The sequence below is a fragment of the Apaloderma vittatum genome, unplaced genomic scaffold, assembly GCF_000703405.1.
Source record: "Apaloderma vittatum isolate BGI_N311 unplaced genomic scaffold, ASM70340v1 scaffold20927, whole genome shotgun sequence".
NCBI lineage: Eukaryota > Metazoa > Chordata > Aves > Trogoniformes > Trogonidae > Apaloderma > Apaloderma vittatum.
In genome coordinates this window covers 1-14,791 of record NW_009724819.1, presented here as the reverse complement: position 1 = coordinate 14,791, position 14,791 = coordinate 1, and the positions used below count along the sequence as shown (strand labels likewise).

At 40.1% G+C, this 14,791-nt stretch overlaps 1 protein-coding gene across 1 annotated transcript; it reads left to right on the top strand.

The window, feature by feature from the left end:
• Window positions 1–820: 820 nt before the first annotated feature.
• Window positions 821–9,872, top strand: TCP11L2 (t-complex 11, testis-specific-like 2). Its single transcript, XM_009872674.1, has 9 exons — window positions 821–956; window positions 2,223–2,358; window positions 3,269–3,389; window positions 4,100–4,320; window positions 5,255–5,391; window positions 6,418–6,605; window positions 7,954–8,135; window positions 8,890–9,062; window positions 9,622–9,872. Exons 1-9 carry the CDS (start codon window positions 821–823, stop codon window positions 9,864–9,866), a joined length of 1,539 nt encoding a protein of 512 aa, XP_009870976.1. The 3' UTR covers window positions 9,867–9,872.
• The last annotated feature ends 4,919 nt before the right edge of the window (window positions 9,873–14,791 follow it).

The window sequence follows — 14,791 nt, the reverse complement described above, 5'->3', positions numbered from 1 at the left end:
CATACAGCTATTAATCATCTCTATCGCACTATGCAGCTGTCCAAATACTCTGCAGTTGCAGATTATCTGCCTGGGAGGCAGTTTCTTTATGTAGACAGAAGCGCTATGAAGCATGACACTTCTTGGTGTTGTTTGTCATGTGTGCTGAATATCATGTTAGAGGCTCAGAATTACCATTTAACTTAAAACAGTAAAGCTATTCACCCTTGCTCTGAGGAGGAGTGTTTTTTGGGTCTATGCCATTCTTGATCTGAGTAAAGACCCACCTACAGCAGCCGGACAGAGATTCAGCTACACCCTGTCAGAAATGGAGTATTTTGAATCGATTGCTTTTTCTCCCCCCGTAACTTCTGTGTTTGCCTCTGAGTTGTTACACTCAGCGGAGTCCCTTTGTGGAAGGAAGCTCATTGCTAAACATTACTTGCTGGTCAGCTCAGGTGGGGGATGGTAACGGCATGAGATGCCTTTTATGGGTGTTAAGAGCTTCCGAAATTTTGACAACAAGCAGCTCTAGGGGTTACTGTGGATAGTTGTGTTTTGGGTTTTTTCTTTTTTAAATATAAACAATTTGTAGCCTGTCTCTAACATAATTAAGGTATGAAACAGTAGAAGGTAGAAGACTTTCTTGCAGAACAGGTGTAGTTTGTTAATAACTATGATTCTGCATGTCAGACCGCCTTTTTCAGAAAGGCTTGTTCATTCACAATAAAATGATCAGTATTGGACCTCTGAGAAACAAACAAAAGATAAGGGCTGTTTTTACAGGAAGTGCATTTGTCTTTCTAGGTCTTGTTTACTGTAGCAGCTAAAGTGACTCAGAATGCCTCTCAGCGATGACCAGAACAGTGATTCGGATTCTTCACGGCTCTCTGAAAGCACAGCTTCTTCCAGTGACTCTGAATATTCAAGGCAGAGCTTTAACAGTGATTCCTCAAGCAAACCCAGTTCCCCAGCGTGTAAGCCTATTTCAGCCTTACCGGCGCTGTGCATAGATGGATAAGGCTAACTTATCTCATTTCTCTTTGCTGTTGTGGGTAGAACCTGGGATTCTGAATGTCTCTTTAAGAGCATTAAGAGAGAGGCATGGCTTTCTCTCTGCTGTGAAGCAGCGCATCTCCTTGCGTGTGGAACGCCACCAGCAGCTGTATCCGTGGGGGTCTCCTTGTGCACTCCTTCAGAAAGCGTAAGAAAAGTGTGCTGCCATGGACATCCTGATCTTGGGCTAATCTTGATGTTGGTAGCAGTTGCCGGTCAAACAAATACGTCTTTGTGCAGAGGATGTGTGTCTTCTGTTTGCTCCGCGCACTTAAAAACTAATTCTGTAACTTGTGCATCTATAATATTAGATCAAGTTACGTGGACTTAATCTGATTTTCCTGTTTTTTCTTTCATAAATATGAAAATGAAATGGAAAACACACATTTGCACAAGGAAGCTATTTTTGAGTAATGATAAATAAAACTTTAAGGTGTGCTTCATGTTTACGTCTGTAAGCATTCTCAGACCATGCATACTTTTTGGTGCTTGTGTAAGTGAAGTCTTACAATTAAAACAAGTTTGTTAGTGGTCCTGCAGTTAGCAGCTTAGTCTGTCTTTCTTTACTGGCTGTCTTTAAAGGTTTCATTTCAAATACTAAATCAAACGATGAAATTTGTGGATATAGAAACTTTGGGGATTTACTCTTGCTTTCCAATATGTAGTTTCTGTTATATTAACTTTTTTTTAAAAAAAAAGGAATGTAACTTAGGGTGCATCTGCTATCGAACATAAGTGAGGGGTTCTCAAGTCAGTAACTTCAGAACCATCTCTACAGGCAATAAAACCACAATATAGCCATTATGTCCTCAGATTTAAAATGGGCATCTGGTATATGTTATTGCTCATGCTTTTGGTCTGGTGGGTTTTGCAGAACAGTCAGTAGCAAATCTGTGGAATGCAAGATCCCCTTTTAAATGGAAAAAGATATCTTAGTTAAGATGCAGAAATAGGAAATTGCTCCTAAATAAGTTATGGGGCTTCTGTGGTATTACCCTCACACACCCCTGATAAGCTGGGAGTTTCCCATGTTAGTGTTTTTAAAAGATATAAAGACCTGGTAATCTTAGGTTATGTCTTCTAGAGTGCTAGAGTTTGGTTAGTAGGTAGTAAAATGTCTGCATTTTAGTATTTTCAATTGCACTTACCAACAATAGCTATTTGGCTTGACTCAATCTTTGTTCCAGCAGCAAGCCCTCCCAAGGTTATTACGTTCGATGAACTGATGGCAGCTGCAAGAAATCTGACAGACTTGTCTCTAGCTCATGAAATTGCTGTAAATGCAAATTTTTGCATAAAGCATGAATGCTTCCCGCAAAACAGGTAAGAGCCTGAGTTTTGTAAAACAGCACACTGGAGTTGGGAAGAGAGGGAAAATGAATGGAGTGGCTAATTAAAAACTAAAGAGCACTCACCCAGCCCTCAAAAATCAAACTAAAACATCTTGGAAGGCTACAGATTTTTATACTGCACCTCTAGGAGTTGCTGTCAAAGCTGTCTTGCTTGGAACAGGTGGTGCAGTCCAGCTCAGTTGATACACTGTCTGGGAGCATATTGCTCCATCTTAAATGTCATGTGGAAGATAAAAGCTGATAATGCAATGTGAAGGCCTGTAGTGGTCTGTTCTGTGCAGCCCTGGGGCAGGATGAAATGATGGCCTTCTCCGCAGTTGTATGTATTAGTTCACTGGTGCCACAGCGGTCAGATAGAGCTCATTGAGAACACAGCTGTAATGATAGCCCCGGAACAGATACAAAAATACTTGGACATCCAGAACAAGTAAGAAGCAACTTCTCTAATGTAGGTAGCTAAAATGTCTAATGTTAAGAATGGCTCTGGTCTTTACTTTGTTTTTATCTAAGTTTTCTAAAGTTTTTAATTGCATGAGTCCTGTAACTGATAATTGGTTATACAACAGAGAACAGGTTTTGAGAAAGCTAAACACCTAACATATCAGATTAGGACAATAGATACCAAGTCATAAGGAGAAAGGAAAGGTAATAGCTCTTCACCTACATCTGGATTATCAGCACCACTTTCCTAAAATACAAGTATTTTATAAAGACTTGTCAGTCTAGACAATGTTTAGGAGCTGATGATTTACTAGGCAAGAAAGATGTGGTTGCAGGGATGGTGAGGTGGTGTGTGTTTCCTGACGAGGCTAATTAAAACACTTACCAAGGGTGAAAGCTAGTTGGGAATCTTTTCTATATCTAATTGACTTCTTCCCCAGCTTTGCAGGCACAGTGAAACAAATTGTGCACAAGGCATTTTGGGATCACTTGGAATCGGAACTGAATGAAGATCCTCCTGAATATGAACATGCTATCAAGCTTTTTGAGGAAATCAAGGAGGTAATGTTTTTCTTCCCCTGTGCCCCAGGATCACTTTGTCAGCTCAGGTCTGAGAGTCTCAAAGGGTCTGCTGACTCGGTGAAGCCAACACCTGCAAGTTCTTTCTTTAAAGATGAAACCATGATTATGCAGAACTGCAAATAGGCGTTACTAATAGTGTATTTATATTAACCATGAATATGACCACAGACACATGGTGGCATGTGTCCTTGGCTTTCGTGGCATGATGGCTGGTTGCAGGTCAGCTCTTTTCTCAAAGCTTTGCATCTCTGCTTGCCTCTTTCCAGCAACGTACTGTGAGCTTGGGGCATGAAGAGGAGTGTATAGATGTGCCTGCACCTGCCCACAGGAATGATTGGTTATGATCATCGCACAAGGGAACATACAAACCTTCACTCCTGGCACAATACTAAGTCTCTTAAAATTTTATGTCAGTAAGCCTTTGTTTCACAGGGAAGCCTCCCGGTTTTGGAGTTGTTCATGTGCTTTGTGGTTTACCAGCTTTGAGCAAACTTTGCAGAACTGTACTGCAGTCTTTTTAACAGCCCTTTTTTCTTGCTGCCTTAGATAATGTTTAGTCTTAACATATCTTGCTATAGCTGGTCAGCTAAATACACTTGACATTAATATTAAAATCTTACTTCAGTGTGTTTACTAAATGACTTGATTTTTTTATTGATAAGGTTTTCTCTTTTCTTCCTTTACTTTAGATTCTTCTTTCTTTCCTGACTCCTGGAGCAAACAGAATTCAAAATCAAATTTGTGAAGTTCTAGATACAGATCTTATAAGACAGCAGGCACAACATAATGCTGTTGATATTCATGGATTAGCTAACTATATCATCAATACTATGGGAAAGTTATGTGCTCCAATAAGAGACAATGATATAAAACAGTTAAAAGCAACTGACAATATCGTAGAATTACTGAGGTAAGTATTTGGATGTTTTTTTAGTGGGAAAAGCCTCTTCTGAAAGTGCTGGGCAGTGGAAGAGTTGGGTAAAGTCTTAAAAAAATTCTTAATTGTGCCAATTTATGTAACGCTCGTTTTCAAACTATAAGAAAACTCTTATACTCTTATATATATAAAGGGGAGGAGCTATGACTGTGACCAGAATATTATGTGTATCTTAGTTTTTAATGAAATGAGTAGAATGCCTAGATCAAATGTGACCAGCTCTGAATATCTAAGCCACTGAAAAACAAACAAACAGAAGCACTCTTGCAGTGATCTGTGTTTCCAAGACTGCTTTTCCAGTTTTGTTCATCCTTAGAAAATTTAAGCACCACATTTGTAGTGTTCTGTCTTGAGCTTTTTATGCATGCTCCTTCTAGGAGGCCAAACTTGGGATTTAAAATCTCTTTAGTAAAGATATTATTTCTTGAATTTGAGCAAAATACTTACATAAAAGGGCAGAAACTGCTTTACAGCTCCTGAGGTATACTGAAATATTAAGAATAAATGACAGTTATTGTTCTGCTGTTTTATTGCAAGTTGAATCCTGTACAGGGACTGAAGCAATTGGATGAGGATTGGCTCTCTTCGTGCAGTTAGAGTGTTATAGTTAAAATCTGTTCTTTTAGGCCAAAATGTACGATTTTATATAGTTCTTGAAAACCCATTTGCATCTGTTACAGGGTTGTAGCATTTAGCCATGCAACATGTGAGTTACATCAAGCCCTAGACCCAATAGTCTTTCAAGCATCCTGGAAGATGGGTAATGTGTCTGTTACACTGAAATAGCAATGAAGGAGTTTACTTCACCTAGAATTGAAATTTAAATGATGATGTAGATGTACTTCATGTGTGCTAGTTAGAATCAAGATGTTACTGTAATTGTCAAATTTTATACTCTTATTTTCAGACAAATATTCCATGTTCTGGACCTGATGAAAGTGGATATGGCTAATTACACAATTCAAAACCTTAGGCCATACCTTCAGCGTAATTTGGTGGACTATGAAAGAACAAAATTCCAGGAGATTCTTGAAGAAACACCAAGTAGGTATCATGCTATATTTAATTTAGAACTTTCTTTTTAAAGTGGACTATTTTAAGACATGCTATAAATTCTATCTGTTGCAGTTAATTTGGAGAAAAACTTTGATTTCTTGTCTGGATCTAACTCATGCAAAAATTCTTTGATAGGCAAGCTGTCAATGGGCAATTGCTTAACTTATTATGAAATATGTTTATCTATAATCCGGGACACTTTCAGACAAACTTGTATTTGCTAAATGGGTTGGTATCTGAGAAACAAAGTAATAATGACTGTTACTGTCTGGAAGCAGAAGCCCTGCATACTGAAAGATGAGACTGTCTCTTTTTGTATGCAGCAAGTCTGTTTTTAGCCTGAAGTAAACATATAAAACCAGATAGTGTGCTTGAAAGTTGGCAGCAATTTTTTTTAATCAAAAAAAACCAAGCAGTCACTGAGGAAAATTTCTTAAGTGATGCAAAGTCAACTTGATCCACTGTTACAGGTTTTGTGTAATATGGCTAAACAGTGTTCAGGAAAATGTATCCTCCAAGAAGAAGAAGTAAACTTAGTAAAATCTGGAGCAGGGGCTGCTGTAATGGGAACCCTGAGCCACTGATACACCCTTTTGTGTTTATATAGCAGCCTGAGAAGACCTCTTTAACAGCATTTCATTTGCTGTTAACAACAGTTTATCTACTTTTGCAGTCCTGTGCCCCACCCATTAAGTGCTTTCCCTAGAAAAGGGAAAAAAATGCTTTGCGAACTCAAACTTTGATGCTTTTTCACCCCAAAATCTTGGCTGAAGTCCTAACAATTTGTTATTGGGTTTGTACAAGCTAGCTAGAGTATTAAGGTGACCAATGGAAGGTGATCAAGTGGAACAAAGCTATCGAGAGAATTTACATGGGTGAATACTCAGCTGTGCTTTATGTTTGTTTAGTCTTAAGAGGTCCATACTTTTGTTTATGTGTATAATTCTTCTCCTCAAGCTATTGCTTATTTTGATGAGAGCCTGCAGTCAGTCTGTGCTGATTTGTAATGCTTAGGTGCCCTAGATCTCACAACTGAATGGATAAAGGAATCAATAGAAGATGAACTGTCATCTATTTCTGATGAATCTTCATCATCCCCTTGTGCTGATAGTACTTCTAAACCAATTATTAGTCCTACACTGGTGCTAAACAACAGCTACTTGAAACTGTTACAATGGGATTATCGCAAAACAATTCCAGAGGTAAGAAATGTTATTTCAGTAGTCTTCAGATTTCTAGCTGTATGAAAACACTGGTGTGCTGTAATAATCCTGCTGTTGATGACAGTAGGTGTTCTCTTGCACTTCAACTTCTGAAGAGTAGATTTGGAGTTTAGGGGAGCATATGCTAGGTTGCTTTTTGAAATATGAGACGGGCAAGTTAACAACTAGAGAAGAACGATGTCTTTTTCCTTCTATCCAACCTAGCTCACTGGCTCCACCCTTAGAGCAGTCTTGGCCATGGTCAAAGGCTGGACCTTATACTGACAGCACTTGGCTTTCAGTATGTTTGAGACTGTAGCATCCTGTTTTTAGGAATTGTTAGGACCACTCTTGCTTTAGAACAGAATCGGTAAAAACTGGAAGCCCTCTAAAGTATTCACCCTTTCTCGGTGCATATAAACTACTGCTTCAAGAATCAGTGACCAGTTCTTCATTTCTGATTACTGACCTCTGCAACTTTCTGTAAAGCCAATTTGAAACTGGCCATCAGTCAGGGCTAAAATTAGCATCTGCAGTGAGCGCCTTAGCTCTAATTATGCAGAGAATTTGCAGAATACGTGGGGATGCTCTTAATGCTCTGTGTCAGTGGACGGAAGGGAAACCACCTTATTCTTCCCCTTTGAACAGTTTTGAGCAAGACTTGCACACACAGGTGTGCTCTGGTGGATCTAGTTTGTCATACTATAAAATTACTGCCACACAGTAATTACTGCTCCTGTGATTCTTGGTGGAGGGATTTGGTTAAAACAAACTCTTCTTAACCTAAAAGTCACTCCACCCACCTCTTGTCATGGGAGTTAGTTATATTCTTGGTATGATCAACTGTTCTGGGTTTGTTTGTTTTTTTTTTTTTCTGCCTGTAGGAGGTTATGTATCACTTGCAGAACCTGCTCTGATGATTTTTACACGCAGTTGTTTGTCACTGTCCATCAGTTTACAGATTTACAGCACTTGTCAAAGGAGAGCTGAATCCAGAGGACTATTCTATCTGTAACCTTGATCACTACAATGTCCTCTGGATCCCCTGAGCATTCCACATCGTGGGCTGAGTTTTTTGTCAGCAGTGATGAGGGATGAGATGCAATGTCTTTAGTTCCCTTTGCACTGAAGGCATTATCTTTCTTCCCATCAGGCTTGCTTCTGGTATTCGTACATAACGCCACTTGGTGCAATACTGCATATTTAGGGTATTTCAGCGTTGTCTCCTCTGACTTTGTATATTTGTGATGAAAAATATCAATGCTTCATGACTACATCCTGTATCTGTACTTTTCCCTCCCTCTCCCGTTCCATATTTCTAACTTACTTATTATTGTTTCAATTCTAGACTCTAATAACAGATGAAGTTCGTCTTCAGGAGCTGAGAGAAAAGCTTAATCAATTAAAAATCATAGCTTGTGTTTGTCTCATCACAAACAATATGGTGGGTGCAGCAATCGTAGATGTGCCTGATTTTGCTGACCAGCTGAAAAGGATCTCTGTCCCCCTTCTTGAAGGCATGAACAAGAAGTAAGGCTTGTTTTTTATCACTTCTCTCTCTCACACACACACATATATATATTTTAATTTTTTTTAACTAAACCAAATATCAGGTGGATCTTAAAACCCCTGGAGACAATTCAAATGTCTTAGCTAGTGAATTTTAATTATAGAAAATCATGAAATTTTACTTATCTATATTCCCTTTATGACATAAGTCCACTGTATGTTAGACACAGGTTTTCAAAGTTGTGCTTTCATGAAATCTTAATCTTGATGCTAGCCTAAAGAATTTGGAGCCTAGTACTACAGTTAATTCATTTGCTCCTAACAGTGGAGAGACTGTGGCAATACATTCACCAAATTTGTCTGGCCAGTTGCTTCGAACTTGTAGCTAGTTTAAGCTATCTAGCTGCCTATTTCTGTTGCCACTTGCACTACAAGTCTGATGCAGTCTTGTCTCATAAAATAGTTTTCCACTGGTCTTTTTCCTTATGAAATGCTGTGCATGTGGGCCAGGAAAACACCTGAGCATAAGGGCAAAATGAATGGGTGTCACTGCTGCACAGTTGAAACGATTTTTCCCATTTGAATTACAGTTAGGTCCTTTATTTTCTTCCACATGGAGATCTGTCCTGTACATAAATCTGCAAAAGATAACTTTTCTAAATTCTCTCATTGCACAGAGCAGGTTGAGAATGAAAGGGAGATAAGTAAGGTCACCTTACAACCTGTGCTACAAAACCTCCAAAAGCTAATGCTTTTCTACTTTTTTTTTTTCCAGAACTTTTGATTTGAAGGAGGCTTTGAATGCTATTGGTGTCCAGATTTGCAGCAAAGTGAACAGGTCTCTAACCGAAAGAGGTCTTCCTGCTCTTAGTGAAGAAATGCAGAGTAATTTAGTGGGTCAGATTGCTCACATTGTTGAGGAGAATAATCCTATCAGTTGCTTGATTGGTTAGTATGATAATACATAATTCTCTTATTGTATGTGCCTGTATATGAACTTACTCCCAGCAAGCCTAGTCAGCTCTCTAATTATTTCTTAAAAGCAGTTTCTTACTGCAGCAAAATACTGGGTCAACTAAGAGTAAGGAAATGTTGTTTGCCTGGAGATTATGTACTTGGTGTGCTGCAGAGAGCATGGTTAATCGTACATAGAAATAATAGCAAAAGTGTTTGTACTAACAAGCCTACATAGGCTAGTATTTTGAAGAACTTGGAAAAATTAGTGCTATTCGGTCTCCCTTCTGACAGTTCTGAGTTTAAACCTAGTGTTTTTTTCTTTTTGAGTCTGCTTCATAATAGGTAATGTAACTTGTTGCAGGAGGTTTATCCTGTGTCTACCTTGCAGGAGCCAACTTTAAAAGCAGCACGGGGTTGGGAGGGACATTGCTGGATATTTTCTTTTTTTCTTGCTGTGCTGATGTGCAAGGCACTTTACAACAGCGAGTGTAGCTTTGTCCGGAGTTTGCATTTGTTCTGAGCAGACTTGATATTTTATATTCCATTTCAGACAAACGAATCCAGTTCTTCATGAGAAGCTTGCTTGCTCTCCCAAGCGTTCAGAAGTGTATGCCTGCTATGCCAGGAGGCCTTTCTGTGATTCAGACGGAGATGGAGTTGGTTGGATCTCAGTATGCGAGCATTGTAAACTTTAATAAAAAAGTGTACGGACCATTCTATGCAAACATCCTTAGAAAACTGCTTTTTCCTGAGGCACCAATGGGGAAAGCAGAAACAGAAACACCTACCAATTAATGAATATGACCTATTCCTGTATGCCTTTCTCTTCCTTCCAAGACAGTGATTTCCCCGCTAAGAACGGCCCATTCAAGTGACTATTAATGAGAAAGATCTTGTATGTAGACAATTTCTTGAAATTAAATTCTTTCCAGTGAATTTCAGAACATATATATTTTAATAGACTAAATTTGTTTAATGGACTGTGTCACTTGTAATAGCCACTGAAGAATTAGTTTTAAAGGCAAGCATTTATTATGATTTGCAGTAGGAAAGAGCTGGCAAAGTCCTTGCTGTTTTGCCACCATTAAAATGTAATGTTATTTTTTAACTTAAATATATTTACATATAGCAATGCAATTACAAAACAACTGTAGATAAAATGTACTGTGCTTACGTTGTTTTATTAGGTATTGCTCTACAAAAATACAATTATGTTTCTGAGAAGATTTTGAAGCAAAAAAAAAAAAGTATAGCATAACTGCTTTTGTAACCAAAAACCAGGTTCATGCTAGGCCAAGCTCTGGTACTCCTGCAATTACTGGACCTGGAACTCATCCTCCGTTTCTTTAAGGAATGCCAGTGTTACGAGCTATCTGGAGTATAGCTGTTCACTGCTTAAAGTAGGAATCATTCAGAACTTCTCAACTGTAATTGAGATTAATGATAAGCACCTAAGAAACCTGATTTGAGGGGGGAGGGGAGTGGATTAAATTGCTGTATATAATGTTTATAACTGTTTTGTTTATCCAGTGGAGGTCATATAGATCTTAAATCTAATCACTAATGTGTGTATGTATGAATTTTTGATCTTAATGGGTATTAAGTATTTTTAAGTCAAGTCTCTCTGACCTTTTATTCCCAAAAGCACTTGAGAGGGACCTTACAGAGTACCACAGAGCAACTCCCCCTTTTATGCCCACATCCAACAGAATAGAAGCTTTTAAAACTGTATTATTTGGTTTGAAAGCAAGAACCCAAATGATTAGTCATTCTTGAAAATGTGATTAGAGTTGCTCTCACTGAGTCTGTGAGAAATTCAACTTCCTTTGGAATAGGCCTCAATACTTCATTCCCATTTAAGGTGTCAAGAATCTTGCATGCAGAAAATGAGTAGGCTTGAAATCAAGAAACATGAACATAAATTTCTGTAAGCTTACACAGGCTTTATTTTGCATATTTCAGATTACTGGGAATACATACTGCTGGAATATGTATTATAGACATGTTCTTGTCTAAGAAATTGAATCATAGTTTACTTGAAAATGAGCTTTTAATATATTACCATATAATAGTCCTTTTAAAATGTCATATATATATATATATATATAAAACTCCATGTGGTACAAATTATATAGCTTGTTTTTAATATTTTATATTACAGTCTATTTTTTATGAAGAGACAAAATTTGCCCGTAAAAGCTTAATGTGTCACACAAATTGTGTATGTACATTACTATGTTTATTATAAAGGTCTAAAAATCTGGGCATTATTAGCACTGTGGTTTTGTAGTCCATTTTTACAGAATTGTGTATTCTTTTTTTGTAAGGGAAATAACTTTTACGCAGTTGTTCTTCAGTGTCCAAGAACTCTGATCACGTGTACATGTTAAGAAAAAATTTCTTCAAAATGCCTTTTTTTAAAAAGAAAACTCTCTAGTGCACTTCTGCCCTATCCCTTCTAAAAACATTGCACAATATAAAGACAAATACATATTTTAAAGGGAACTGTTTCCTGAAGCCTGAAAAACCTGAGACAAAGGAACTCTTAGAATATAGTAATTGTGCCACTAGATAAACAGGCTTGCTCAGATGAATGCAAATTTTGATATGCAATTCAAAATCTTTAAGAGAAGAATGCATTTCAAAAGCAATTACAGGGAATTAAATCTTAGTGATTTTCCTGCATCTTTAGGAATACCTTAACTGTTCTGAGCTTCAGCCAGGAGAGGATTTTATGAATGTTTGAAGATGTCTTATAACATGATTATGAACATTTTTTTCATAATACTTTATATGCATTCTATTGTAAAAATACCAAACTATAGATCTTTAATGTACTGGGGAAGCTGTCATACTAGTTTTTACCAGTAAATACTAAAAAAAAACGAGGATTCATTGGGGGTTTTTTGGTGACTAAGGTCATTTGCAAAGGGCATTTTATAGCATGGCCTATGTTTCAAGTGATTGTTTAATGTATCTTAAATTTTGTTTAATGTTTCAAACACGGACATTGCCTCTGTTTAATGTCATGTGTTGCATGCTGTTTATGCTACTGTGGCTGAGATGCACTTGCCTCTACTCTGAAGCTGTCCTTGTGAAACAAGATGCATTCTGTAGCAGGTTTCTTTGTTGAAATACAAATATTTGAGGATTTGTATGCATTAAATTCCGTTTGTGATACCACTAGTGGTGAAATGTCATTTATACAAACTTTCTTAAATGTAATGTTTATTGTTAAATACTGAAGATAAATAATTGCACTAATAATATATGTTGCAACTCCTCTTTTTCTCTAACTTCACACTTGCAACTGGAGCTGAAGATTAGTGACTTTAATTCAGCTGCATAAATAACATCCAAAACAGTTACTTGCTTAACTTAGGCTCCTGCAAAGCAGGCTGTCTTGGATTTCAATGGCAAGGTTTGGTAGCGGGGGGCCTACAGGCTTGGATTCTGTGAGAACCTGCTAGAAATTTCCCCTGTGTCTGATAAAGCCAAGCTCTGAGGTGGACCCAACCCTGGCCAAGGCAGAGCTCGTTGATGATGGTGGTAGCACCTCTGTGATAACGTGTTTCAGGAGAGAGGGGAAAAAATCCCTGTGCAACACCAGCAGTCAAGAGAGAATACGTGAAGCAACTCCACATACGCCAAGGTCGGTGAAGAAGTGTATTGGGTTTGCTGGCTGGGTTTCGGCAGCACGGGGGCTGCAGGGGTGGCTTCTGTAAGAAGCTGCTAGAAGCTTCCTGAGTCTAATAGAGCCAATGCCAGCCAGTCCCAAAGAGGGACCCACTGCTGGCCAAGGCTGAGCCTGTCAGTAAAGTGATAGGAGAGAAACGCCTCTGAGAAAACATATTGAAGAACGGGGAAAAAGAACTGCGCCGCAACAGCTGGCACAGAGATGGAGGAGTGAGAATCTGTGAAGACACCAAGGTCAGTGAAGAAAGAGGCAGGGAGGAGGATGAGCTCCAGGCACCGGAGCAGAGAGTCCCCCGGGTTGTGGTGAAGACCATGGTGAAGCAGGTTGTCCCCCTGCAGCCCATGGGTGGGGTGTAGACGTCCACTGTGGGGCAGAGGACCCCACGCCGTGTGGGTGGATGCCTGAAGGGGGCTGTAGCCCATGGGGAGCCAGCATTGGAGCAGGTTGCTGCTAGAACCTGTAGCCTGTGGAAGAGTGAATGCCCACGCTGGAGCAGGGTGGCTGGTGGGACTTCTGTGACACTGCAGGGGACTCATGCTGGAGCAGTTTCCCCTGAAGGGTTGCACCTCAGACTCATGAGAGGTGGGTTGCCCCTCGTCCAGTTTGTGATGAATTGCCCTTCGTGGGACAACTGACGCTGGAGAAGAGAGTGTGAAGCTTGTCTCCCCTGAGAGGGACACCACAATGGCTCTGGGGAAGTGTGAAGAGTCCTCCTCTGGAGTGAAGAAGTGGTGGAACCAACATTGGATGAACTGACCATAACCCTCATTCTCTGTCTCCCTGCGCCGTTCAGGGGGAGAAGGTGGAGAAACCGGGATTGATGTTAAGCCTGGGAAGAAGGGAGGGATGGGGGAGGGTGTTATTTCTTCCTTTAAGATCTGGTGGTTTTTATTTCTCTCTACTCTTCTATGTTTTTTTAATAAATCTAACTATTTTCCCCCAAATCGAGTCTGTTTTGCCTGGGACAGTAAATGCAAGTGATCTTCCTGTCCTTATCTCAAACCTTGAGCCCTTTGATATATTTTTTCCTGCTGTCTATGGGAGAAGCGGGGTGAGAGAGTGGCTGTGTGGGCACCTGGCTGCTGGTCAGGGTCAAACCACTACAAGAAGGAAGGAGAGGAGGTGCTCTACATCCTGGAGCAGAGATTCCCCTGCAGCCTGTGTTGAAGACTGTGGTAAGGCAGGCTCTCCCCCAGCAACCCATGGAGGTTAATGGTGAAGCAGCCTGTGGAGGACCTCACGCTAGGGCAGATGGATGCCTGAAGAAGGCTGTCACCCCGTAGGAAGCCCACACTGAAGCAGGGTCCTGACAGAACCTGTGGAATGAGGAGCCCAGACCGGAGCAGGTTTGCTAGCAGGAACTGTGACTCCGTTGGGGACAACCTGTGGAGCAATATGTTCACGAAGGACCGCAGCCTGTGGAAGGGACCTACACTGGAGCAGCTTGTGAAGAACTGCAGCCTGTGGGAAGGACTCATGTCAGAGAAGTTTGTGGAGGACTGTCTCCTGTGCGAGGGACACTTACGCCGGAGCAGGGGAAGAGTGTGAGGAGCCCTGACCCTGCGAAGGAAGGAGCAGCAGAGACAACCTGGGATGAACTGGCCACAACCCCCATTCCCCATCCCCTGCGCTGCTGCTGCGGTGGAGGAGTGAAGTTAAGCCTAGGAAGAAGGGAGTGGAGAGGGGGAAGGTGTTTTTAAGATTTGGTTTTATATCTCATTACTGTAGTCTGATTTGATCAGCCATAAATTAAATGGGTTTCCCAGAGCTGAGTCTGTTTTGCCCATGACAGCAACTGCTGAGTGGTCTCCCTGCCCTTACCTCAGCCCTGGGCCTTTTGCTGTATTTTCCTTTCCCCTCTTGGTACGTGGCGTCCAGCCAGACAAAACCCACCACAATGATCTCGTTTTAAACTGGGAAAAATGAGTAGTACCTTAAAAAAAGGAAAAAAATAAATGGTAGGTGCCACGCTAAGATCCCGCGGACCCGGAACCTTGAGGAGCCGCGGCCGTGCGGCGGGAGG

Coding starts and splice junctions, on each gene's coding strand:
- TCP11L2 (XM_009872674.1), top strand. CDS start 821: ATGCCTCTCAGCGATGACCAGAACAGTGATTCGGATTCTTCACGGCTC. Junction 8,136..8,889: donor CTTGAAGGCATGAACAAGAA/GTAAGGCTTGTT, acceptor TTTTTTTTCCAG/AACTTTTGATTTGAAGGAGG. Junction 9,063..9,621: donor TCCTATCAGTTGCTTGATTG/GTTAGTATGATA, acceptor ATTCCATTTCAG/ACAAACGAATCCAGTTCTTC.